We start from the raw sequence: 25,054 nt of genomic DNA, 5'->3' as shown, positions 1-25,054 counted from the left end.
TCACATGGATTGTGTGCTGCTTGGTTCTTCTAATAAGAAGTAGTACAAAAGAATGTTAGTCTATATAAATTAACCAAATTGGTGCCAACCAACTTGTTTAATGGAAAATAAATTACATTTAAAAGGTTTCAACCATAACTATGATAATCAAAATAGTGCTGATGAGGGTTAGGGTAATGGTTACAAAAAAACTTACGGTTAATCATTAGCATTTAGACCATAAGGACAGGTATGCAGGTTATATATACTTATATAGACATAGGACTTGACTGATTATAATAGCCCTAGTCACAGAGAAATGCTAAGTGAACCTATCAGCTCCTTATTTTTGCTGTAGACCTCCTTCACAGATGCTTTTTTATATATATATATTTTTATTAGTTTTCAAGAAAGGCACACAAAAAAAATATGGAAACACATTTTTCCAGCATGGATCATAATAAACAACACACAAAAAAAAAAGAAAAGAAATATATTCTGGTGCACATGCATACTTATTAAATAATAATCAAATTAAAAAATAATAATAATAATAATAAAAAAAAATAATATCTCCCCTCCTCCCACCCGTCACCCCCTACATCTCTACCCAATTTTCTGGAAATTGGCCGGTGTAAACATTTTGCAATACATTTTCAGTGGTACTAAATGACTTTACTAATTGAGTTTGTGCATTTTCTGGAAGGCTTTTGATAACCTTTGTCCATTTTTTAAAAATTTTGAATTTGAGAATTAGTAGGATATTGTAGGGATAATTGTTCAATAGTACTTTGATTTATCAGTGCCTTTTTACATTCTATAAACTTAGGTGCTTTTGAGGACTTCCATCTTTTTAATATAAGATTCCGTACTAATAATATTATTGTGTTAAGTAAGTCATTGTCCTTATGTTGTTCTGAATATTTTATTTTAAAAAAAAATATGTTGTCTTAGGATCTCATATCCTATTACCAAATTCCTTTTCAGCCAATAGTTAATTTGTGACCACAGCTGATGGATCTTGGGACATGCCCATGAGTAATGTAGAATATCTGCTACTTGTGTATTACATTTTGGACAAGCATGATTTGTCTTATACTACTTCTTTAGATTGTATGCTGTTATATACGTCTTGTTAATTAGTTTTAGATGCGATTTACGCCATGCAGTTGGTACCCACGTTTTATTTATTATTTTAAGACTCTCTTGTATAGCTAAGCTATTTATGCTAGGGAAGTCCTGACACCATTTATCACAAATTCCCTCTATCTGACTTAGATTAGAATTGGAGTTGATCAGATCATATAGGTGAGATATTGAATGTATTCCACCTTGATATAGTTTGATTCTACTTCCTAGTGTCCCCAATGTCCAATCTGAATTGTATTTTGTTTGTAGCGCATTGATATAATGCCTAACTTGTAGATAGGTGAAATAGTCTTGGATGGATAGATTGAACTGACTTGCTATATTTTGGGAGGAATCAATAGTTAAATTTGATAGTAAAAGTTGTTTAATATATATTAAACCCTTGGATTTCCATTGTGAAAAAACCCAGTGAGAGAGACCTGGTGTGAATTTGGGGTTCCCGGTGATTGTTAAATATTCTGAGCAGTGAGGATTAATCTTATTTTCTGAGTAGTATTTTCGCCATGTCAATATTATGTGCTTGAAAGTAAACATTCTAGTAATTATAGTTGGTAGATTAGATTTATGGCTGTGCAGTACAGCTTTAAATTATATGGTGCAATCATATTATTTTCACATAAAGTGAATGTCACGTAATCTTGTTCAGTCACCCAATCAAAGGCGAATTTGAGCAACGTTACTAAATTATAAAATTTCACACTTCGAAAGGCCAATCCAGCAAACTCTTATGTTCTTATCAATTTATTTATGGCAATTTGAGGTCTTTTTCCATCCCAGATAAATGTTGTACATACTTGATTAAATTTGTTTAGATCAGATTTATTTAGAAAGAGAGGGATGTTTTGGAGCAGGTAAAGTAGTTTAGGAAATAAAATTGTTTAACCAGCATTGTTCTAGCTGTAATAGAAATTGGAAGATTTATCCAATCTGTAGTTTTCTTTTTACATTCTATAAAGAATTGGGCAAAATTCTGTTCATACCATTCTTGTGGATCTCAGGTTAAAGTTACTCCTAAGTTTTATTTGTTGTACTTCTTTAAACAAGTGGTTGTAGAGTAATTTAGTCGGTTTATTTAGCCATAGCAATTCAGATTTTTCAATATTAATCTTAAAGCCAGATATGGAACCTATCAGCTCCTTATTTTTTCTGTAGACCTCCTTCACAGATGCTTACTATTTACTTTTTCCATCTTTTGCAGCTTCTCGTAATCATTCTTGGATCCACCAATGATGTTGGCAGCTGCATCACTCATGTCATAATTCAAAGTTCCCACCCCCACATTCTTCAGTGTTTTTTTTTTTTTTTTTTTGCAGGCAATGACTGTAGTTCTTACATCAACTATTTTAATCTTCTAGATCTCCCACTGATGCCATTATAGGTTGCCTGATTAACCAGGAGCTGCAGATGATATGATATTTTGATGAAAAGCATGAAGCAATTCTGCTATAAGTGAAATAATTCTGGTATGTTAAGTTTAACCAAAGCATTTCAAAATTGTAAAAATAAATTATATGTTTTTTTATCATCCAAACTAAACCCCATTAAACAAAGAGCAGTTACAAAACATATCTTTATATCACAATGAAAAAGTATTATCTTATATTAAATATGGCAACTACTTTTTTTTGTATCTGAGAAAAATAAACCAACAAACATTTTGTAAACTATTAATGAAACAAGTTTAAATTATGTATAATGTTAGTGATAGTTACGATTTTAACATTCATAAATTAGATAATTTATATTTGTTTCAAAGTTTTTTTCTTTGTGAAAAAATCTATAGTGCACTTTTAAGCAAATGAGTCACTCTCCATATAAATTGTATTTGTATAACTTTTCTTTGGCTATTTTACTCAACAGCCATTAAACATATTTTCTTCTTTATTGAATAAAACACAAGCTGTTACCAAATGAAAAGCATTTTGATTTGTACAAAGTGATTTATTTTTGTAAATGTCTACAAAGATCCAGTCTGTTGGAAATACTGTAAGGCCCCAGAGGGCATTTATTATGCTAAAATAACTGATTCAGTAGCTTGAGGACAAATCTGAAAATATAAGATCTAGGTTATCTTTGTATAAATAGCTACTAAAACCTTCTCAGTTAATGGGAAGATTAAATACAATACTGACACAATTTAAAATATAATTCAATGTTACCAGCAGGATCTGATTTCTTCCACAACTTTTTTTTATTTTAACAGTCGAAAAATAGCTGAATGCCCTTTTAAGGGCAGTAAAAGAGATGAATGCCCTTTTAAGGGCAGTAAAAGAGATGAATGTCCTTTTAAGGGCAGTAAAAGAGATGAATGCCATTTTAAGGGCAATGCCCATACGAATCCCCTTTTCAGGTAGATTAAGTTTTTTTACGTAGGTTTTTTTTTAATTTTGTTGGTTTGGGGGGGTTTGTAATTTTAGGGAGTGTTTGTTTTTATTTGTTTGCAAAATTGCTGTTAACTTTAGGGCAATGCCCTTAAAGGTCCCTTTTAAGGGCCCTTGGTAGTTTATTAAAGATTAGGTTTATGGAGTGTTTTTTTTTTTATTATTTCGGATAATTATTATTATTTATATTATTTTTATTATTTTGGATAATTTTGTTTGTTATTTTTGTAATGGTAGTTTTTTTGTAATTTTATTGTTTATTATTTTTTGTAATTGTAGTTTTAATTTTTTAGTAATCTTAGGTTTTTTTATTTTTAGTAATGTTAGGTTTTTTTAGTTTAAGCTTAGGTTTTATTTTTATTTCACAGGTAAATTTGTATTTATTTTTAAATAGGTAGTTAGTTAATAATTGTAACTTTAGTTTAGGTCTATTTTAATTATGTTAAAGTTAGGGGTGTTAGGTTTAGGAGTTAATATAATTTATAATTTAGGTTGTTGTGATGTGGGAGCCGGTGGTTTAGGGGTTCATAGGTTTAGTTAGTGTTGGCCTTGTGGATGTATGGTGGTTTAGGGGTTAATAGGTTTAGTTAGTGTTGGCGATGTGGGTGTACGGCGGTTTAGGGGTTAATAGGTTTAGATAGTGTTGGCGATGTCTCGAAACCGCAGTTTAGGGGTTAATAGGTTTAGTTAGTGTTGGTGACATTTGGGAACAGCAGTTTAGGGGTTAATATGTTTATTAAGTGTTTTAGTTATTGTCGGCAATGTTTGGGAACGGAGGTTTAGGGGTCAATAGGTTTCATTAGTGTCGGCAATGTCGGGGAACTGTGGTTTAGGGGTTAATAGCTTTATTTAATGATTTAGTTAGCGTCGGCGATGTCGGGGAACTGCGGTTTAGAGGTTAATAGGTTTAGGTAGTGTTGGCGATGTGGGGGTGGCTGTTTAGGGGTTAATAGGTTTAAGGGCCCTTGGTGGTTTATTATAGATTCTTTTTTTTTTTCTTAAACGGGGTATTAGAATAGGAATAATTTTATGTTTTTGGATAATTTCGTTTGTTATTTTTTGTAATGGTAGTTTTTTATTTATTTTTAATTTTAGTGTTTATTATTTTTTGCAATTGTAGTTTTAATTTTTTAGTTTTTAGTTAGTTTAGTTTTTAATTTTTTAGTAAAATGAAGGGTGATCTTCAAGGGGGTAGTGTTAGGTTTTTTTAAGGGGGTGGGTGGGTTTTAGAGTAGGGTTTGGTGTGTGGGTGGTGGATTTTAATGTTGGGGGTGTATTGTATTTTTTTTTACAGGTAAAAGAGCTGATTACTTTGGGGTAATGCCCTGCAAAAGGCCCTTTTAATGGCTATTTGTAATTTAGTATAGGGTAGGGAATTTTATTATTTTTGGGGGCTTTTTTATTTTATTAGGGGGATTAGAGTAGGTGTAATTAGCTTTAAAAAATTGTAATTCTTTTTTTATTTTCTGTAATTTAGTGGGGGTTTTTTTGTACTTTAGTTTATTTTATTTAATTGTAGTTAATTGTAGGTAGTTTATGCAATTAATTTAATGATAGTGTAGTGTTAGGTGTAATTGTAACTTAAGTTAGGATTTATTTTACAGGTAAATTTGTACTTATTTTAACTAGGTAGATATTAAATAGTTAATAACTATTTAATAACTATTCTACCTAGTTAAAATAAATACAAAGTGGCCTGTAAAATAAATATAAATTCTAAGATAGCTACAATGTAACTATTAGTTATATTGTAGCTATCTTAGGGTTTATTTTATCGGTAAGTATTTAGTTTTAAATAGGAATAATTTATTTAATAGTAGTAATTTAATTTCGTTTTATTTAAATTATATTTAAGTTAGGGGGGTGTTAGGGTTAGACTTAGGTTTAGGGGTTAATACATTTGATATAGTAGCAGCGACATTGGGGGTGGCAGATTAAGGGTTAATAAATGTAGATAGGTGTCCACAATGTTAGGGATGGCAGATTAGCGGTTAATAAAATTTAACTAGTGTTTGTGAGGCGGGAGTGCAGCGGTTTAGGGGTTAATATATTTATTACAGTGGCGGCGATGTCCGGCCGGCAGATTAGGGGTTAAAAACTTTATTTAAGTGTTGGCGATGTGGGGGGGCTTCGGTTTAGGGGTTAATAGGTAGTTTATGGGTGTTTAGCACTTTAGTTAAGAGTTTTATGTTACGGCGTTAGCCCATAAAACTCTTAATTACTGACTTTTAAATGTGGTAGGAGTCTGGACAGGAGAGGGTCTACCACTCACTTTTTCAAGCAATCATAATACCGGCGTTAGGAAAATCCCATTAAAAAGATAGCATATGCAATTGACGTAAGGGGATTTGCAGTATGCGAAAATCGCGGAAAAAAGTGAGCGTTACACCTGTACCTGCCAGACTCGTAATACCAGCGGGCGTTAAAAAGCAGCATTGGGACCTCTCAATGCTCCTTTTTAAGGCTAACGCAAGACTCGTAATCTAGCAGTTAGTTTTTTATTTTTAGTAATATTTTTTTTTTTGTTTTTTTTGTTATGTTAGGTTTTATTAGTGTAAGCTTAGGTTTTATTTTTATTTCACAGGTAAGTTTGTATTTATTTTTAAATAGGGGTTAATAGGTTTAGGTAGTGTTGGCGATGTGGGGGGCGGCGGTTTAAGGGTTAATAAGTTTACTTAGTGTTGACTATATGGGGGGACAGCGGTTTTGGGGTTGATAGCTTTATTTAGTGTCAGCGTTGTGTGTGGCGGTTTTAGATATTTTTGTTTCGGTAATTGCCGGCATATTAGTTATGTCTAGGTAAATAGTTTTTTCGGATCCTTTCGTTTTTGCGGATCCATTCTTTATTCATATGCATTATTCTATTCTAAACTTCAGAATAAAATAATGCATATGAATAAAGAATGGATCTGAAAAAACAACGGAACCAGGAAAAAGCGGTTTAACATAACATAACTAATTTGCCAAAACAATTTTTTTCAGACTTAACTAAACTAATTTTACGAAACTAAATTATTTAACTAATGAAAACAAAACAGCGTTGTACATGTCTAATAGATTCACAGAGTATAGGTATACTAGTCTGTGATTGGCTAATGTATGTCACATGATAGAGGGGCTGGAAAATGGAGAAAATATATTTGTCAGAAAAAAAAAGCTGCTGCTTATTTGAAATTCAAAGTGCTATTGCATTATTTTTTCATAGTGCAATTGTTAAGTATGCAGTTCTACTGCATTGAGTGGTTCTTTAATAATGAGGTATCAAAATGTTATTTTCATAATAAGGAGCCTTATTAATCCTTAAAAAAGTCCGTAAACTTTTACAGCTTAATCTGTACTTAAAAGAATAATAAACCCTACAAATATTCTATGAAGCATATTAAAAAACCTGCTTAAAATATGTTTTTGTGCAAACTGGTTATATATTCAATCTGTGTATTTTGATTTTAAAGCTAACATGAAGTGCAAGTTCCCAAAAAAAGTTTTGTGAGATATAGAAGCTGTGGCTTAGTTGCATTTATAAACTATAGAGACTGATTGGAGGACCTGGATTTTTTTTCTTCCTCTTCTTTTCCCTTCGACTTTATTTTACTTACCCTATCTCTCAACTGAAAGGTTATATTGTTCTATATGTATGTAATATATATATATGTGATATGTAATTCTTCTTGTGGATTAGGCATATTATTTGTAAGTCTTTGCCTTCTGCTATGTACTCTTCATAATCATAGTATAAAGATTTGATCTATATTTCCTTATTGCATTGTTGCATATGTCTGAAATTTACATCTGTTTTTTTTTCAAACTTTTACTGCTTATTTGAAAAAAAAATGAAAAAAGTTAAAATAAAATAACATTTTCAGGTTCTGAGTTAATGTACAATAATTGTACATTGAAACTTCTGAAAACATTTTACATGACCATCGTGGCAGAGAGTAATTGAGTCAAACCAATGCTTGTATGTGTATATTTCTTAATCTATACAGTTTAAATGTTATAAGCACTTCAACTTTAATGCATATGTTACAAAACTATGGGCTAGATAACAAGTGGCGCGCTAGCTGTTGTGTATAAGCAATATCAGCATTTTGTGCGCAATGGATATATCGCTCGTATTACAAGTTGAAAGTAACCGCTTTCTTGAGAGCGCAATTGTGTTTTACGTTTGCCGTGACTGAAAACCTTGCTTTAAAAAAGTTGCAGTAAATACAACGTAAATACTTTGAAAATTACAGTTGCACTTATATAAACAGTATCTAATAAAAAGTATTCATATAAATACAGGGAGTGCAGAATTATTAGGCAAATTAGTATTTTGACCACATCATCCTCTTTATGCATGTTGTCTTACTCCAAGCTGTATAGACTCGAAAGCCTACTACCAATTTAGCATATTAGGTGATGTGCATCTCTGTAATGAGAAGGGGTGTGGTCTAATGACATCAACACCCTATATCAGGTGTGCATAATTATTAGGCATTATTTGGCAAAATGGGTCAAAAGAAGGACTTGACAGGCTCAGAAAAGTCAAAAATAGTGAGATATCTTGCAGAGGGATGCAGCACTCTTAAAATTGCAAAGCTTCTGAAGCGTGATCATCGAACAATCAAGCGTTTCATTCAAAATAGTCAACAGGGTCGCAAGAAGCGTGTGGAAAAACCAAGGCGCAAAATAACTGCCCATGAACTGAGAAAAGTCAAGTGTGCAGCTGCCAAGATGCCACTTGCCACCAGTTTGGCCATATTTCAGAGCTGCAACATCACTGGAGTGCCCAAAAGCACAAGGTGTGCAATACTCAGAGACATGGCCAAGGTAAGAAAGGCTGAAAGACGACCACCACTGAACAAGACACACAAGCTGAAACGTCAAGACTGGGCCAAGAAATATCTCAAGACTGATTTTTCTAAGGTTTTATGGACTGATGAAATAAGAGTGAGTCTTGATGGGCCAGATGGATGGGCCCGTGGCTGGATTGGTAAAGGGCAGAGAGCTCCAGTCCGACTCAGACGCCAGCAAGGTGGAGGTGGAGTACTGGTTTGGGCTGGTATCAGCCCAAACCAGGTTGAGGATGGAGTCAAGCTCAACTCCCAGTCCTACTGCCAGTTTCTGGAAGACACCTTCTTCAAGCAGTGGTACAGGAAGAAGTCTGCATCCTTCAAGAAAAACATGATTTTCATGCAGGACAATGCTCCATCACACGCGTCCAAGTACTCCACAGCGTGGCTGGCAAGAAAGGGTATAAAAGAAGAAAATCTAATGACATGGCCTCCTTGTTCACCTGATCTGAACCCCATTGAGAACCTGTGGTCCATCATCAAATGTGAGATTTACAAGGAGGGAAAACAGTACACCTCTCTGAACAGTGTCTGGGAGGCTGTGGTTGCTGCTGCACGCAATGTTGATGGTGAACAGATCAAAACACTGACAGAATCCATGGATGGCAGGCTTTTGAGTGTCCTTGCAAAGAAAGGTGGCTACATTGGTCACTGATTTGTTTTTGTTTTGTTTTTGAATGTCAGAAATGTATATTTGTGAATGTTGAGATGTTATATTGGTTTCACTGGTAAAAATAAATAATTGAAATGGCTATATATTTGTTTTTTGTTAAGTTGCCTAATAATTATGCACAGTAATAGTCACCTGCACACACAGATATCCCACTAAAATAGCTATAATTAAAAACAAACTAAAAACTACTTCCAAAACTATTCAGCTTTGATATTAATGAGTTTTTTGGGTTCATTGAGAACATGGTTGTTGTTCAATAATAAAATTAATCCTCAAAAATACAACTTACCTAATAATTCTGCACTCCCTGTATATTAAAAAAGTTATAATGGTTTAAAATTATATGGTATGTGACAAGGTGTTTGACTGCTGTTAGGAATTGTTAGCATGACTAGTGCCATCTTGTTCTTGGCCGCCATTTTGTCTTAGGCATCCATCTTGTCTAATGAATCTTTTATTATAGCAGTTATTATGTAGTGAGAAATATGCTGATGTTAGTAAGAATTGTATTAGTAATATTGGCCTTGCAAAGGTTCCTGGCAAGATGCCTGGAAGTCCGTTATCTAGGTAAGAGGCCCAAACGACCTTGCTTTAAGCTGAAATAGGTGCACAGATGTATTTTAGTTACAAGAAACACTCCTTCATACTCCTCTTTTTCTCATGTATTTTAATAAGCTTCTTTTGTTCATGAAATATGGTATGATATGATGCGGTCATAACGTGTCATCAAGTTAACCCTGTATGCTGTAATTATTGGCTATAAGACATGTTGTGTGTTTCAATAAACAGAATCGTTTTTAGACTCATTGCTGCGTGGTCTAAAATTCTATTCTTGTGGATATCCTCATCAAATACAATCATTTCCAGCTGATAAGGTGTGTTCCAGGCCAAGCCCTGACTGACACAGTCCCCCTCTGAAAACAACATCTAACAATTCTGGTGTCAGAAGTGGAATTCGCACAGGGTACGTAGATGAGTGTTTTTTACTCTACATTCCTTCTGTGAATCTGAACCTTAATTTAGTTGGTTTTATTTTTGTAATAGGTGTTGGTTACATATGATAAAGAGTTAAGGGGTTCCTGCAGTGGAGGCGCAGGTTTGCAGAGGTTAAAGACCTGCCGGCAGTTGTGATACCCCCTCCAGGCAGGTTAAAAGTCCTGTGCTGGTTTAGACAGGTATTGTAGTCCTGTCTGGTGAAGCGCGCAAGATAAAAGTTAGCATGCATTTGACGGGAGGTTATCATTCCCCCGGGCAAGTTGGCATCGCTGTGTTGTGATGATTGAGTCTCATCTGTGTTGAAGTTATCCCTATATACAGTCCTATAGTAGAGTTTTTGTTACCTATCTCTGGATTTGAACTGATATTTGATGCTTTGCTTACATGCTTTTAATTGCTATATGATTGTATTGTGCTGTGATGTGCTTAAGAATATTAAAGTAATTGCTGCTATTATTGTGTTGTGGAAATGGGGTCTGCTCATAGATAATAATGCACAGAGAAGATTACATATTTAATGTCTACAAAAGGGTGAACAGTTTCTGTTAAGGACAGAAACATTTCAGACAGAGACATCCACTCGAGAAAGGGAGGGGGATCAGAAAAAACTGTCAGTAAGCACTGCTGTGTAGATTCAAAGAGAAAACTTTGTGTTAAAGAATGTTGAGGGCATAGAAGGGGGGCCACCGAGCGCACACACAGATCACATATTCAGAGAACAGGAAAAAAAACTGTTACAGCAGCTCCGTTTGTAAAACTCTTTCTCTCTTTGTTTGCAGTAACAAAACGTAGATTTTGCGCATTTGATGTGTATGACGTGTAAAAGACTTACTTTAAAAAAAAAAAAAAAGAGAATGTATTATTTTGTTTGAAAATTGTCTCAATTGGCTGGAAAATGGCAATTTCTCTGCAGATTCGGACACTTTCAAATACATTTTAAATTTGGTGGAAAGTCAATCTTATTGTATTTTTATATGTCTTTGGTATGTTATGAAATATATGTTTTCCTGAGAAGGAAAGGAAAAAAAAGGGAGTGAATTTCTGGTATGCGAGATGAGATGAGCGTGTGTGTGTGTGTGTGTATTGCTGTAAAAATGACATTGGTGCATTTTTCTTTCTGTATGGTAATTATTTAAGCTAGTTTCTTAGCTAAGAAATCAGACGTTGTAATGAGGTATTTGAAGTTTGATTGTTATAGCTTTATTTTAAAGTCATAAGCATGTTTTTAAGTATGTGTGTTATTAATAGCAGTTTTTAGTTTTAAGTGATAATTGTTGTATGCAAATAAAAAACTGTCCACCTGTTGCGGCATATAAATATATTGTTTTTGCAAGTGAACTAATTAAGGGATTTGTGAATGTGTGGATGATTGGGTGACCTTTGGTCATGTCTTGGTAAATGAAAAAGATTAACAGGTTGATTCAAGTATGTTGTATTTACAAGATCTGTGCAAGGAATTAGTGGAAAAGATAAAATAAGGTTATAGGCTATATATCATTAAATTTATCTAAAAGTATTTGGGTCCGTTTCTGTTGCAAGTAAATTAATGCAGTAGAAGTTTTAATAGAAATGGGTATTATTTATGCGGTGAGGGCTCTCATTTAAATATGCAGGTCATGATACAGTAAAGAAGTAGAATTTTTGTGGTAAATAATAATATAAGTTTCCTAAATCATGGCTCGGGTATACATATGTACTTTACATGATAAATGGTTAGTCCTTAAAGGGACAGTACACTGTAACATAGTTTTGATATTAAGGTATTTTCAATGACTTGTTATACAAGCTGAATAGTATCAAATATAGGAGAAGTTGCATCTGCAAGTTTATTTGTATATATGAAGTAAATTGCAATGGGTTGAATTTCGGATAATAAGTATATTTTATTGTGTTCCTTATCTTATATTTGTCTGTAAAACCGGAGCTCAGGGATTAGACAGAGCAATGGAAAATTGTCATTTTATTATTTAAAGGACCAGTTCACTCATGTGAAATGAGTTCATGAGCAGCAATAACACTTTATTAGCAGTTTGCAAAATATATTTTTTGAGACCTTTCTTTGCATTATTCTTTTTTAAATCTGCCGTTTAGATAGCAGATATTTATGCAGTGTAACTTAATTATCTCTGTAATGCAAAATGAATTTATAAATTGCCTGCAATCTTGGTGTTGCGATCTGTGAGACTAGCGGAAAAGGAAAAAAAAGAGAGGAGAGAAAATATTTAAAGAGGTACAGGCAAACTGATATAAAATCTGAGATTTTAAGGAAATATTTACAGAGAAGACAATGAGGTCTACTGTAAGCCTAACACTAGTATACTTAACTGTGTCAGCAGTTTCAATTAAAGATATTTTTTTAATTTGGGTAAAATGTCCCTTTAACTAGCCTTCACCCCACTGTGAGTGTGTTTTTTATGCTGGCTGTGTTTGCTTAGGCTATTTAATGAACATCAGTATACATTTTTTATTATAAGTAAGGCCAAATGGATCATTGGGAACAATTTAAAGGGGACATTTTTTATTTAATCTATTAGTGTAAATTATTATTATTATTATTATTCTTTAGTAGAAAGCTTATTTTTTGTTATATGCAATTGTTATATTTAGCTAGAGAGCTGCAAAATGGTGAATATCAAATTATAAAAAAGTTGAATCCAATAATTGTGTATTTATTAACCCCTTAAGGACCAGCGACGTACCCTGTATGTCGCTGGCCTTTTTTTGGGACTTGATTGTTTTATAGCACGGTCTTGCCACCAGCGTTGAGACTGCTCTATTCCACTAAGCCTGCTGGAGGGAGGGAATTAATAGCGTGTTCTTGCTAGACTTGTGCTATTATGTCCTGAAAAAACCCTTAACGACCAGTGACATACAGGGTACATTGTGGTCATTAAGGGGTTAAAATTTTGGTTATGTAAAAGTATAGACTGGATTCTAGAGCTTTTCACAAATTATTTGTGCCACACCTGATTTATTTGACAGTGGATTTGCATGGTGCATGTGGGCAGGGGCTATATAGAACAGTGACTGTACCATTATTATCTGATTTTTCCCAAAATAGGGTACTTAGGTGTTTGTGTGTTCCTTTGTAAATTTATGGTTCAGGATGTTATTTGTAAATATGCAACTGGAGTTTATTGATCATCTGCAGTGATTGCCTTATTAGTGTGATCTCATAGTATTGTGCATGGTAGAATTTGCAGAACCAGGGTATAGATGGTTGTTATAGGATTTTTAATTATTTGTAGTGTTTTGCGAGTGCTGTGTTTCAGTGAATGTAAGTAGCTGTGTTGAATTTCAGGTTAATTGTGGTTGTTTAAAGTTTGTGTTGGCTGTTAATGTTTTGTTTTATGGAATGGACAATTGGTTTTTATTTTTTGTGACTGCGTGTGGAAGCGTGCTGTATGAATGGCATATTGAATAGTGTGGTGTATTTGATTTTGGTTGCTATTAAGAATAGTATTCTGCATGCATGAGTGGAGTGCATGATTTGTCTTTTAGTTTTGTGTTATATTGTTTTTGCGTGCCACATGGGATGTTTCCCACAAACAAAGGTGAAATATTGATGAGTACTGATGAGTATCTTTATGTGATTTGGGTGATTATTATTTTAAGTAAGAAAGTGAACCTAAAATGTTTTTATTTTTCTATTTTGTTCTTAACACAATATTTGTATTTGCAGGATGAGATCATGAAGCTGTACCCAGAGATTAAAGACACCAGACACTAACTGAATTATTTTTGAGTTTTTCATATTTAGGTAAAATCTGTACAGATAAAATTCCATAGTGCACTCTCTAAAAGATTGAAGATTGAATGCAAGTAAACCTTTTAAAGAAAGAAAACAAATGAAGATAAAAGACCTTTTGTCAAGATTGTTTTAACCACCATACTGCAGTAAAAGTTGCTGTACTAACTTTGGATCCATTCTTTGCTTCGCATGCTGATACCAGCCCCAGAACTGGACTCTGGGTATTCTATGACTGTTTCCTCTGATGTGTGTCGTCAGAACATAAACACTATCCTTTTCTGGACTGTGCCTTGCCGGTTGATATTGAGGACCTGTTATGCTGTTACAGGGTCAACCAATTAAATGAGGGGAGTATTGTTTTAACTTGTTTGCTTATATTGCTTGTTTTGTATGCTCTTGTATTTGTGTTATTTTTGTTGATCATATTAGTTATAAGAAATCATATAGTTTTGTCCACAGAAAAGTATGCCTTATTGGTATTAGTGCACATTGTGGTTTATGTACTTAACAAAGTAACCCTTTAGATAAGCGTAACTCTAAACCTTGCAGTATTGTAACCTATTGAATGGCCCACTGAGTATATAAAATATGTTTGCACCTTTATAGTTTAAAGAAAATGCTGCAATATTTCAAAATATTTTAGACCCTCCACCCTATGGAACGCAATGAGGACATGTTTCAGCTAGAAATTTATATTAATTTCACAGAGAAATATTTGTTTAGGGATTAGCATAATTATAGTTATATTGATGGTATATTTTAAACCTACATTGGCTCTTATTGGAGCTATGTTATGAAAGCAAATGTATTTTTCCCTTTTATTAATTGGTATGGTATCTGCAATTTGAATTTGGTAATTCCAGAGGTTTGTCAATGAAAGGAATTATCTTACCATAAAGATGTGTTTACCTTTAAGAGATTTTGTAGTTTTAAATAATGTTATGATGGTATGCTTTCCTCATACAGGAGTGTGAGAGAATTTAGGTTGCATAAAATAATTAGTAAACTAGTAGTGTTTATATCAGATGAGATTGCTGACTATTAGGATCATAGTTAGAGAATTATAAACAGAATAAAGCAACACTAGGTTCTTTTATTTTTAGTAGTTCAAAGTGACAGTGTGAAGAGATTCAATTTTTTAAGAAAATATTTTTATTGACTGTTTTATTTTTGTTCATTTTTGTTACAGGGCAGACCTTAGCATAAGTTTTAGCATAGCCATTCAGCCTCTTGATGAAGTCTAGCAGTTTTCACTTGCTTAGTATTCATGAAGTATCATTTAAATTGTATAGAGAAGCTGTGAATTATTTTCTGTAAAAGTATCAATGTATTTAGTTTGTATTATATCTCAACAATGTTTTCTTGGTTTTAAATGACATAATATGAGTTAAGCTAAAGGAAATGTGATACTTAAAAAAAATGAAAGAAGTTTTATTTGGACATAATTGTGATTGTATTGGGGTGTGTGCTCATCTTGTGCTGTTTTGTTTCCTTCTTAGACTCCTTCTGACTCGAGTGTCTGCTTGCTATGGGGATCAACTGGCTACCTTGTCTACCCCATGAACACACCATCAGACTTCCAGCATCTACCTGCAGAAGAACACTGGATAAGCACCCCTACTGCAATTGAACTGTATTAAAGCAAAGTGTCTGATGAAGGTGGAGCGCTCTAAATAGACAAAGACTGTTCTTAAAGTGATCAGAGGCCACCTAGAGACATTTGTGCTGTTCCCATGTCATGCTTCACTGTGGAGAGTGTACAGAGCAAGGAACTGTTGGACATATTGGGGGTGCTAGCAATGCAGGTGGAGAAATAAAAGATGCAGCATTGTTTAGGGGTAGATAGGGGGGCTGGTTGGGTCTTTGTGCAGATAGACCAGTAGTTTGGGGATGCTGGGAGGTAGACGGAGAGTATTGGAGAGGCTGCACCTATGTGCAGTGACAAATTGTGCCCTATTAGCCTATAAAATTATACCACGACATGTGAATATCTTTTCTCTATAGCATTCTCACATAGATTCACGTTACAGTAGTATTAGACTTATATTGTTGTTAAAGGCTTTCCCCGTTTTCTGTACTTTTCTATTTTTGTGTTATTCTGTTAGGGGTGGTATGTTAGGAATTGTTAGCATGACTAGCACCATCTTGTTCTTGGACGCCATTTTGTCTTAGACATCCATCTTGTCTAATGAATCTTTTATTATAGCAGTTATTATGTAGTGAGAAATATGCTGATGTTAGTAAGAATTGTATTAGTAATATTGGCCTTGCAAAGGTTCCTGGCAAGATGCCTGGAAGTCCGTTATCTAGGTAAGATGCCCAAACGACTTTGCTTTAAGCTGAAATAGGTGCACAGATGTATTTTCGTTACTGTTATAAGAACAGCTTCTTTTGTTCATGAAATATGGTATGATATGACGCGGTCATAACTTGTCATCAAGTTAACCCTGTATGCTGTAATTGTTGGCTATAAGACATGTTGTGTGTCTTTCAATAAACAGAATCGTTGCTGCGTGGTCTGAATTCTATTCTGGTGGATATCCTCATCAAATACAGTCATTTCCAGCTGATAAGGTGTGTTCCAGGCCAAGCCCTGACTGACACGGTCCCCCTCTGAAAACAACATCTAATAACTGCAAAGGCATATATTGTATATATACACAGATATGCATGTCTAATTATGTATATGCATGCATGTATGTATATATATATATATATATATATTCATTTGTAAGCAGTTATACTGTATATATATATATATATATATATATGTGTGTGTGTGTGTTTTACTGTATTTTTACTGTAGATATTTTACATTCTGTTGTTCTTGGCATACAGAAAAATGTAATATTTATTAAAAAAATATGTATTCCTTTATATATTTGTATATGCATATACCCATATAGACATATCGGTATAGATTTATAGTTTACAAAAATATATATAAATATGTGTTTAAAAATAAAAAAATATTATTTTCTTCTAAGTGAAGAACATAGGAATTTCAAGTAATTTTAACACACTGGCAGCTTTAGTGCAGTTGGTCTAGTGCATCTTTGGTTTAGCACGATAGTGATAAAAAGAAGGGTTTCTGTAGCACGCTTCATAGAAGACTATGCGGAAACGGAGTTAGAGCAGTTATTATATCCAACCTACAGAAGTTAGCTTGCCTGAGTCTTTTGTTAGTTAGCGTGGTATTGACATCTAACCTCCAGAAGTTAGCCAACCCTGAGTCGTCTTTTGCTCATGCGTTGAGTTGACTTCAACACAGTCAACTCTCAAAAGCGATAAAAATGTATCTCTCCTCTTGTTATCAAGGTCTAAATTAAAATATATATATATATATATAAAACCACATTTACATAGCTGAAACAACTTTCCGTAATGTCTATACAACTATCTAACAATGGGCTTCTACCTTTGGGGTCAATTTATTATAGTGCGAGTGGACATGATACAATGCAGCGTATCATGTCTGCTGCACATTGATAAATGCTGAAAGCATACGCTGTCTGCATTTATTATTGCACCAGCAGTTCACAGGTTTCAATACTGCCCCATGCAGATTTGCAGCCAATTGGCCACTAGCAGGGGGTGTCAATCAACGCAATCATATTCAATCGGGTTGATTTCTGTCCGCCGCCTCAGAGCAGGTGGACAGGTTATAAAGCAGTGGCCTTTAAACATGGGGCATCAAGCTCCGTATGGAGCTTGATAAATTGACCCCTTTGAGTCATTAAGGTAACAAGAAATTTTTCTCTGGATAAAAGTCCCACTTTGGATATGGATTATTGGTCAGACTGCAGATCTAAAGGAAAGCTGTGGCACTGAAGAATAAAGAGTATTGCACAGCAGTAAGAGGAAGATTACTCAAACTGTGTCACTTAGGAAAAAGATACAAAGTAACATAAAAGTGTTTGGACATCCAGTTTAGTGCTGTTGGACCAATTATCTTGAAATGGAAAGCTGGACGTTATATGAGACCACTCAGACATTACCAACACAAGGTTGTCCTCAAAAACATTGTAAATGGCCATACCTCAACAAACACTATCCTTACAATGAAGTATTTTGGTGGCAGAATCATCTGGTGGGTGTTTTTCATTAGCAGGACCTAAGAATCTTGTGAAAATTGAAGGTCGAATGGATAGAGCAAAACTGTTGGAGAACCTTTTTCAATCTGCTAAAAATCTGAAGTTTAGGAGAAAAGTAACCTTTACATAGGACAATAATCCCAAACTTAAAGCAAAAGTTACTTTGAAGCTACTTTGAAATGGCTAAAGAACAAAAATGTGAATATCATAAAGTGGCCCAGTCAACGTCTTGATCTTAATTATATTAGGAATCTGTGACTCTATTTGAAAACTGCATTCCCCAAGTGTACCCAACCAACATGAACGACATGGAAAAAAACCTGTGTGTGTGTGTGTCATTTTGTCAAAATATTATATTTATTCTATGTTAAAAAAATATTCAATTTTATAAAATATATTTTCAGTTTAGTTTACCAAGTTAGCAATGTTCTGGAAATGTCATTACTTATCACCAAAAACCAGCATACACTAGACATTTTCCATTTAGGTGAACAATCTAATATAGTGAAAAACTTTTATCTACATCTTATACTATAATTTATAATGGATTAATGCTTTCAGCAAGGGAAGATTACTGTTAATTATAGTTATTTATGGTTTTAGTAAAGAAAGGGTTTCTAAAAAAGAAATGTACATGATAAACGTTTTATTTAAATGTTATACAGTATGATATATTAATAGATCTGAAAAAATAAAAGTGTACTTGATGCATTTTTGCACTAAATAATTCTTAGCTGATTTTTCCTTGTAATATTTTCACCACAAGACAGATGAATACTTTTCTAAGGAGTGGATGGGAGCTGGAACTGCTGTAGGATATAAGAATGCTTAGTAAAGGCACATTTCAGATTATGTTTTTAATTTACTACTTTTTTACTTTTGTTTTAGCATAGTAGATTTGCTATTTTATTGATAATCTTCTATAAAAATGAAATTTCAATAGACTTGATCCAACATATTTTCCTGCCTTTCTGATACCATCTTATATGTTCAATACATGAAATTGCTTAAAGATACTATCATACATCTGTCAATATGCATCCATCTGAACAATGTTCTGAGTTCTCTTTTTATTAGTTGTATGCTAAAAATGGGATCAGAAACTAGCTAAGATACCATTGGTGGTAAAGAATATTTCTTTTTTTCAAAAAAGAAAGTAATCTGTTTCTGTTGTATGAGTGTAGGTTGTGTTCTGTGTAACTGTGTTCCAGGTAACTGATCGTCTCAATACACTTCTTTTCCCTCTCTCATTTAAGTACTGGCTGCCACTCTGACATCCCTGTGACAGCCCTTCCTCCCTTCCAGTGATTGATACCTCTCACTCCCCCCATGACTGATCTTACAACTGCTTCTCTCAATCGCTCTCTGACTATTATTCTCCCTCCCTCTATCACTTCCCTCACATTTTATCTCTCACTAAAACCAATTTCCTTTTCCTCGTTGCTTCGTTACTCACTCATTCTGAATTAAAATAAGATTTAAAAAAAAAAGATATGTATTATTGTTTAGAAAATATTAGAAAGAAAAAATAACGTGTGAGCAAAATTTTGGATGCAATGCTGTTGGCTGTATGGTTCTTCATATATGACTCATAGGTGTAAATGTGAAGTAGAATAAAACAAAATACATCCACACTGTTTTGCCATATAAGTCACTTTGAGACCTTGCTACACAGCTAAGAAGGTCTTTTATAGTTTAAAACAATGTTTCAATGATGATGTTTTATTCCTTCAGTTGCTTTCAATATCTTTTAATAAAGGTTCTTGGAAAACCCTCACCTATATATTTTATGTGTATAACTTTTATTTGTTTCCCTACTCAAGTGTTTAGTTTATATTGATTTGGCAGTTTGATGTATTGATTGAAATATATTTACAATAAAACAAACAAACAAAAAAAAACTGAATTGTATGCCACTGATGTAAGAGTGCCCTGCTGTTAATAATACGTTTTAAACAACCTCATGTGTTTATGGCTATCTTATTCATGATTCGTTCATCTTCAGCCTTTAGTCTTCTCTGCATATTTCTCTTATCTCTGTATGTTTGCTAATCAACTTTTACTGTGAACATTAAATATTCGGATTCTGCTTAAATGCCATAAATTGGATTGATTACAGGATCTTACTAGAGGAAAGAATCTTTAAAGCCGGTGATGTAGGTATGTTTATGGTCTACAGCTTATTTCAGTCTCCTACAGCTATGGAACTTCTATTGGACAAGAATATTAATAAGTAACATGCCATATCCAGCGCTACGGAATTTGGTGGCGCTATACAAATAAATGATCATAATAATAATAATAATGTCAATGGACATCTCTATCTATGAAAACTAAGCCATAAGTACTCTTATAAACAGTTATAATCTGACATTATTTTGGAGATCTTTTTAGTTGGTTGGCCATCTTTCTCATCTGCTGATTTTAACTTCTTTTTTCTAATAACCTTTTTAAGTCCTCTCTTGTTGTCAAGACAACTTTACATTAATCTTTTTTTAGACTCTCTGCTATCTTTGCTTAGATCCTTTAAGTAAGTTGGATAATATGAACAATGAACTAGACTTGCCATAAAGATTCTTACCTTTTTACCTTATTTATTCCAACCATTGTGTACATTATGTAATTTCAAGTTGTGTTTATAAGGATGGTTTCTCTTTTTTGAGTTGCATGAAACAATCTAGCTAAATGTATCTTTCTTATTGTAAGTATATTTTATAACAAGCACAATCATAATATGTAATTAGCTGACTTTGGGACATTGTAATGAATTTTGTAATTTTACTGATTTCTAAATTAGATGTTGGAAAATTGGAAAATGTATATCTTAAAAACCATGTGTTTTTGTCAACCGTGAGCTTTAATGAAATGAAGCAACAAGTCACTTTAAATAACAGCTGTTATCATTGTCACATTAACACATTCAAAATAAAACATGCATTTCTCACCTTATTTTACATTGCGTAAAACAAATATATGCACATGTTAAAATATTCAATTAATGTAAAGAAATACAATTTCCCTAAATAACTATTTAAATTATAGTGTTTAAATAACTGTTCTAACACTCAGGAAAACTAATTTAAATTTAATTTAACAGTGCAAAATTATAGAGGTAATTATGGTCATTTAAATATTGCTAAATTAGCCATAATGCTACTCTACAGAAAATATTTTTCTTTCTAAAAGTTTAACTAAATTATATACACAGTTGAGTATGATATCTTTTAAAAGATTAAATACAGCATATATCATTACAAAACATCATTTATTAACCATATTTCAGCTTTCAACATAATATGTTGGTGAACTTGAGAAAAGTTATCTCTAAAGATTTTATAATTTCTGAATGGAAGATTCTTTCAAATATATATATGTGACAAACAATGGTTGATATCATATTTGTACATATTTCAAATTTATATTTTATATACCTTTAAACATTCTGAATTAATCAATTACAGGAGACAAAGTAGAATGAGGATACTACATAGAAAAAGACTAATGCTTTAGGGTTTTGGGTAATATGAGGAGGAGAAAAATAATTGAGAAGAAAAGGGAAGATGAGGATAAGCAGGAAAAGTAAAAAGGTGATGCACATACACCAACAGAACTTCCAATCATTACTTTAACACTTCCAATTCTCAAATGTGTCAATTAGCCATATATTTCCAAGTCCCTTGTTTACATATAATTTTCTTTAAACTGTACAAGATGAGAAGTAAATGAGAGAAAGGAAATTAAAATAAAACACAGAAATAAAAATAAGAAAATGATGACAAACAATTCAGCCCTCTATCTTGATGTGAGATTTAAAACAATGATTCTTGGCACCTTCCATTTTTAATGTCAAGAACCTCTTCTGCATAGCAAGAATCAGTTATCAGAAAAAAAACAAAAAACTTCAAGTACATGTTAAATTTAAGATTTAAAATATCTAAAAAAAAACAGGAAGTAAAATTTGTATAGAGCTGGATAAAATGTATGATGGGAAAAGTAGTTTATATTGATACAAAATAAATCCCAATATGCCACACAATTTACTAATAACATTTAAAAGGTGAGGTGAAATAGATCTATTCATGTAAACTAATGCTAATTATTTGGCATATATTGTATCATCTAATAAGTCTTCATGATAGCTGAAAGATAAAAAAAATCATATTGCAAGACCAGAAGCTTGACAACCTCACTCGATAACATGCTACTAACCAAGCAAAGAGTCATATGCCCTGGCTCATTAAACACACAAACATAAACTCTGACTGTCTTCTGTTTTGAAATACATTATTAAACAGAACTGTAGTATAATTGATTTCACATTTTAAGTCAAACTGATGTTATGCAGACATATATATATATTTATATATATATGACAAAGCAAAAAGAGATTTTGATGGCACTACTGGTATTGTGTCATTATTCCCAATTAAGATTCCCTGTGTAATATTCACTGGGGAAAGGAATACTAATATATGGGATAGGACAGGGGTGCTGTACATTGGAGAGATTACTGGGAGAGGGAGACCAATCGCAGACGCGAGAGGAAAAGAATGTACTTTAATAGCACTCCCCAATACTGGACGGAGGGACCACTATATACTAGTAGAGAAAAGCCCCAAATATTGGCGGATGTTATAAAACGCAACTTTTAATATAACGGGTTAAAAATACTTAATATCTGCTAGTACAAAAAGTATCAGGGGGCAGTCCCCTTGTATATTAGTACCGGGTTCAAAGTTACTGCTGAATAGAATCCAAAAAATGTATATGCTAACCCAAGATTAAGGATATGATAAAACACTGTTCCTGGTTAAGGAACTAGCAGATCTTTTGACTCAAATACATAAGTACACCGCGTATAACCTCTAATCAGAGTATGTGGTAAACACTACATTTAACTGACATACAGGACGTTGTTTGCAGTTAGCAAATTAGTGAGTGGCGTGTCTCACCTCTTTTTAGATATTCTAACTTCATTTTAATTTAATAGAGAGTGAATACTCGTTTCTCAAAGTGACCGCCAGCATTAGACCTATTCTAACTCTGACCTTTATCTGAGATAGTTACCTGTAAACCCTCTAGTCTTATTCCAGCTCAACACCAGTAAGACTAGCTATTCCAGCTCAAAATACATACGGGCTGAGAGATCAGCAATCACTTATTAGTTCCACCTATGTAATCACATGGATGCTGCATCCTAAGTCCATGATTTGGAATATACAAGGGGGTCTAAATATTCTACAGATCACCGGACAGTACCTGGAGTATTACCTTATAAGTACACCACTAACACCCTCATCACTGAGGGGGTGGTAAAGCACCAACAGTCACACATACACCCAGGATTTGTATCTATTAGTATTTAACCCAGATATACCAGTAATCCTTTCCTAGTGTCTTCCACCCTAGTAACATAATTTGTTCGTCCTGAGGTCCACAACTGTGTTTTTATTTTTTTTTAAGTATTTTTAACCCGTTATATTAAAAGTTAAGTTTTATAACATCCGCCAATATTTGGGGCTTTTCTCTACTAGTATATAATGGTCCGTCCGTCCAGTATTGGGGAGTGCTATTAAAGTACATTCTTTTCCTCTTGCGTCTGCGATTGGTCTCCCTCCCCCATATTTATATATATAGATAGATATATATGCACAAATTATATATATATATATATATATATATATGCACAAATTGTTTCATATAGTAAACATAATTATTATTATCGGTTATTTGTAGAGCGCCAACAGATTCCGCAGCGCTAATTAGTAGAAAGGGAACAGAATGTATCATTTTTCAAATAGAAAAATCATTATTTTGAACAAATATATCAGTATTTGTCACTACGGGCAGAATTATCATTGTGCGGCTGGACATGATCCGCTGTAGCGGATCCTGTCCGCTGCACATCGATAAATGACGACAGCATACACTGTGAAATGCTTGTGCAATGCCGCCCCCTGCACATTCATGGCCAATCTAGTGAAATGCTTGTGCAATGCCACCCCCTGCACATTTGTGGCCAATCGGCCACTAGCAGGGGGTGTCAATCATCCCAATCGTATCTAATCAGGATGTTTGCTGTCTGCCACCTTAGAGGTGGCGTACGAGTTATGGAGCAGCGGTCTTATGACCGCTGCTTCTTAACTCCTGTTTCTTAACTCCTGCTTTAGAGTGATCTGGAAACTACGGGGGGTAGATTGCAGCATCCCCTACTTGTTAAATCTACCTCTACAGCTCTTATTAAAAATCAAGCTTACAGATATTTTCATTTGATAAAGTTTTATTAGTTATCTATATATTATGCCATGTGAAAACATACCAAAATAGTTGTAACAATCAGTGACCGATTGGATAAAGATCCTGTGATATTTGCAGGTTTTCCTTTATGGCTTTCTGTCATGTTCAGGCCACTAGCTGGATCCCAAGTTCCAATCTGTTAAAAAAAATAGTTATGTTTTAAATATACTGTAGGTTTGCGAGCTTGTGTACGTGAATTATAATCTCATTAATGTGACACTTTTCATTACTTTTTTATATAATCTTATCAATAAGACATGGGCAGCTAATGTAATAAACCGTATCTATCAACATGCATTAGTAGATGGTGGACAATCAGAGCAGATATTTGCAAGAATCCATTTTCTCTGAAAGTTAAAGAACTTTTAAATACTTTTGGATTAACTGATATACAGGTTAGTCAAATGTTCTTCCAGACTTCTTTTTAAACAGGAAGTTGCACACATTTTCAAGTTTAACTGCAAAATGATACAACAATTGTGATTAAATAGCTTAAAAGCTTAAATATTAAGCCGATTATCTAGGTAAAAATGCCCAGAAAACACCTAAAACAATTTCAGTCTATTAAAGCAAAAAAAGTGTCCTATCAAAACTATAGTCTTATGTTTTTAAATATTTAGCTCATCTAGCTCATTCTGACCCATGGTCCTTCAGCTCTTCTGTCAGCTACTTGTCCATATCAGACCTCAAATCAGATCTCAAGGCTCTGCTGTACCTCTCTTAGTCCAACAACCACCTAACATCTAAGATCAATCTATGGCCAGGAAGCCCCTCTCAGTGGAATTCATATATCAGTCCTCGGAATAGATCGGCCACATACCTACATCAGTCTGCAGATAACATACTAGGCAGTGAATATTTTTCCTTTTTTTAACCCTCTTACGTTAGAACTAATATAG

The 25,054-nt window shown here is 33.6% G+C and overlaps 1 protein-coding gene across 1 annotated transcript in view; it reads right to left on the bottom strand.

Moving 5' to 3' along the window:
- Nucleotides 1-25,054, bottom strand: part of GRIK2 (glutamate ionotropic receptor kainate type subunit 2) — a 1,179,562-nt gene that overhangs the window by 433,971 nt on the left and 720,537 nt on the right. Inside the window, exon 9 of the mRNA XM_053710578.1 lies at nt 24,178-24,291. Coding sequence (XP_053566553.1) covers nt 24,178-24,291 — 114 coding nt within the window. The remainder of the gene's footprint in view (nt 1-24,177; nt 24,292-25,054) is intronic.

This window comes from Bombina bombina, chromosome 4 (assembly GCF_027579735.1).
Source record: "Bombina bombina isolate aBomBom1 chromosome 4, aBomBom1.pri, whole genome shotgun sequence".
Classification (NCBI taxonomy): Eukaryota; Metazoa; Chordata; class Amphibia; order Anura; family Bombinatoridae; genus Bombina; species Bombina bombina.
The sequence above is the reverse complement of the archived record's forward strand: the minus strand, read 5'-3'. Positions and strand labels throughout refer to the sequence as shown.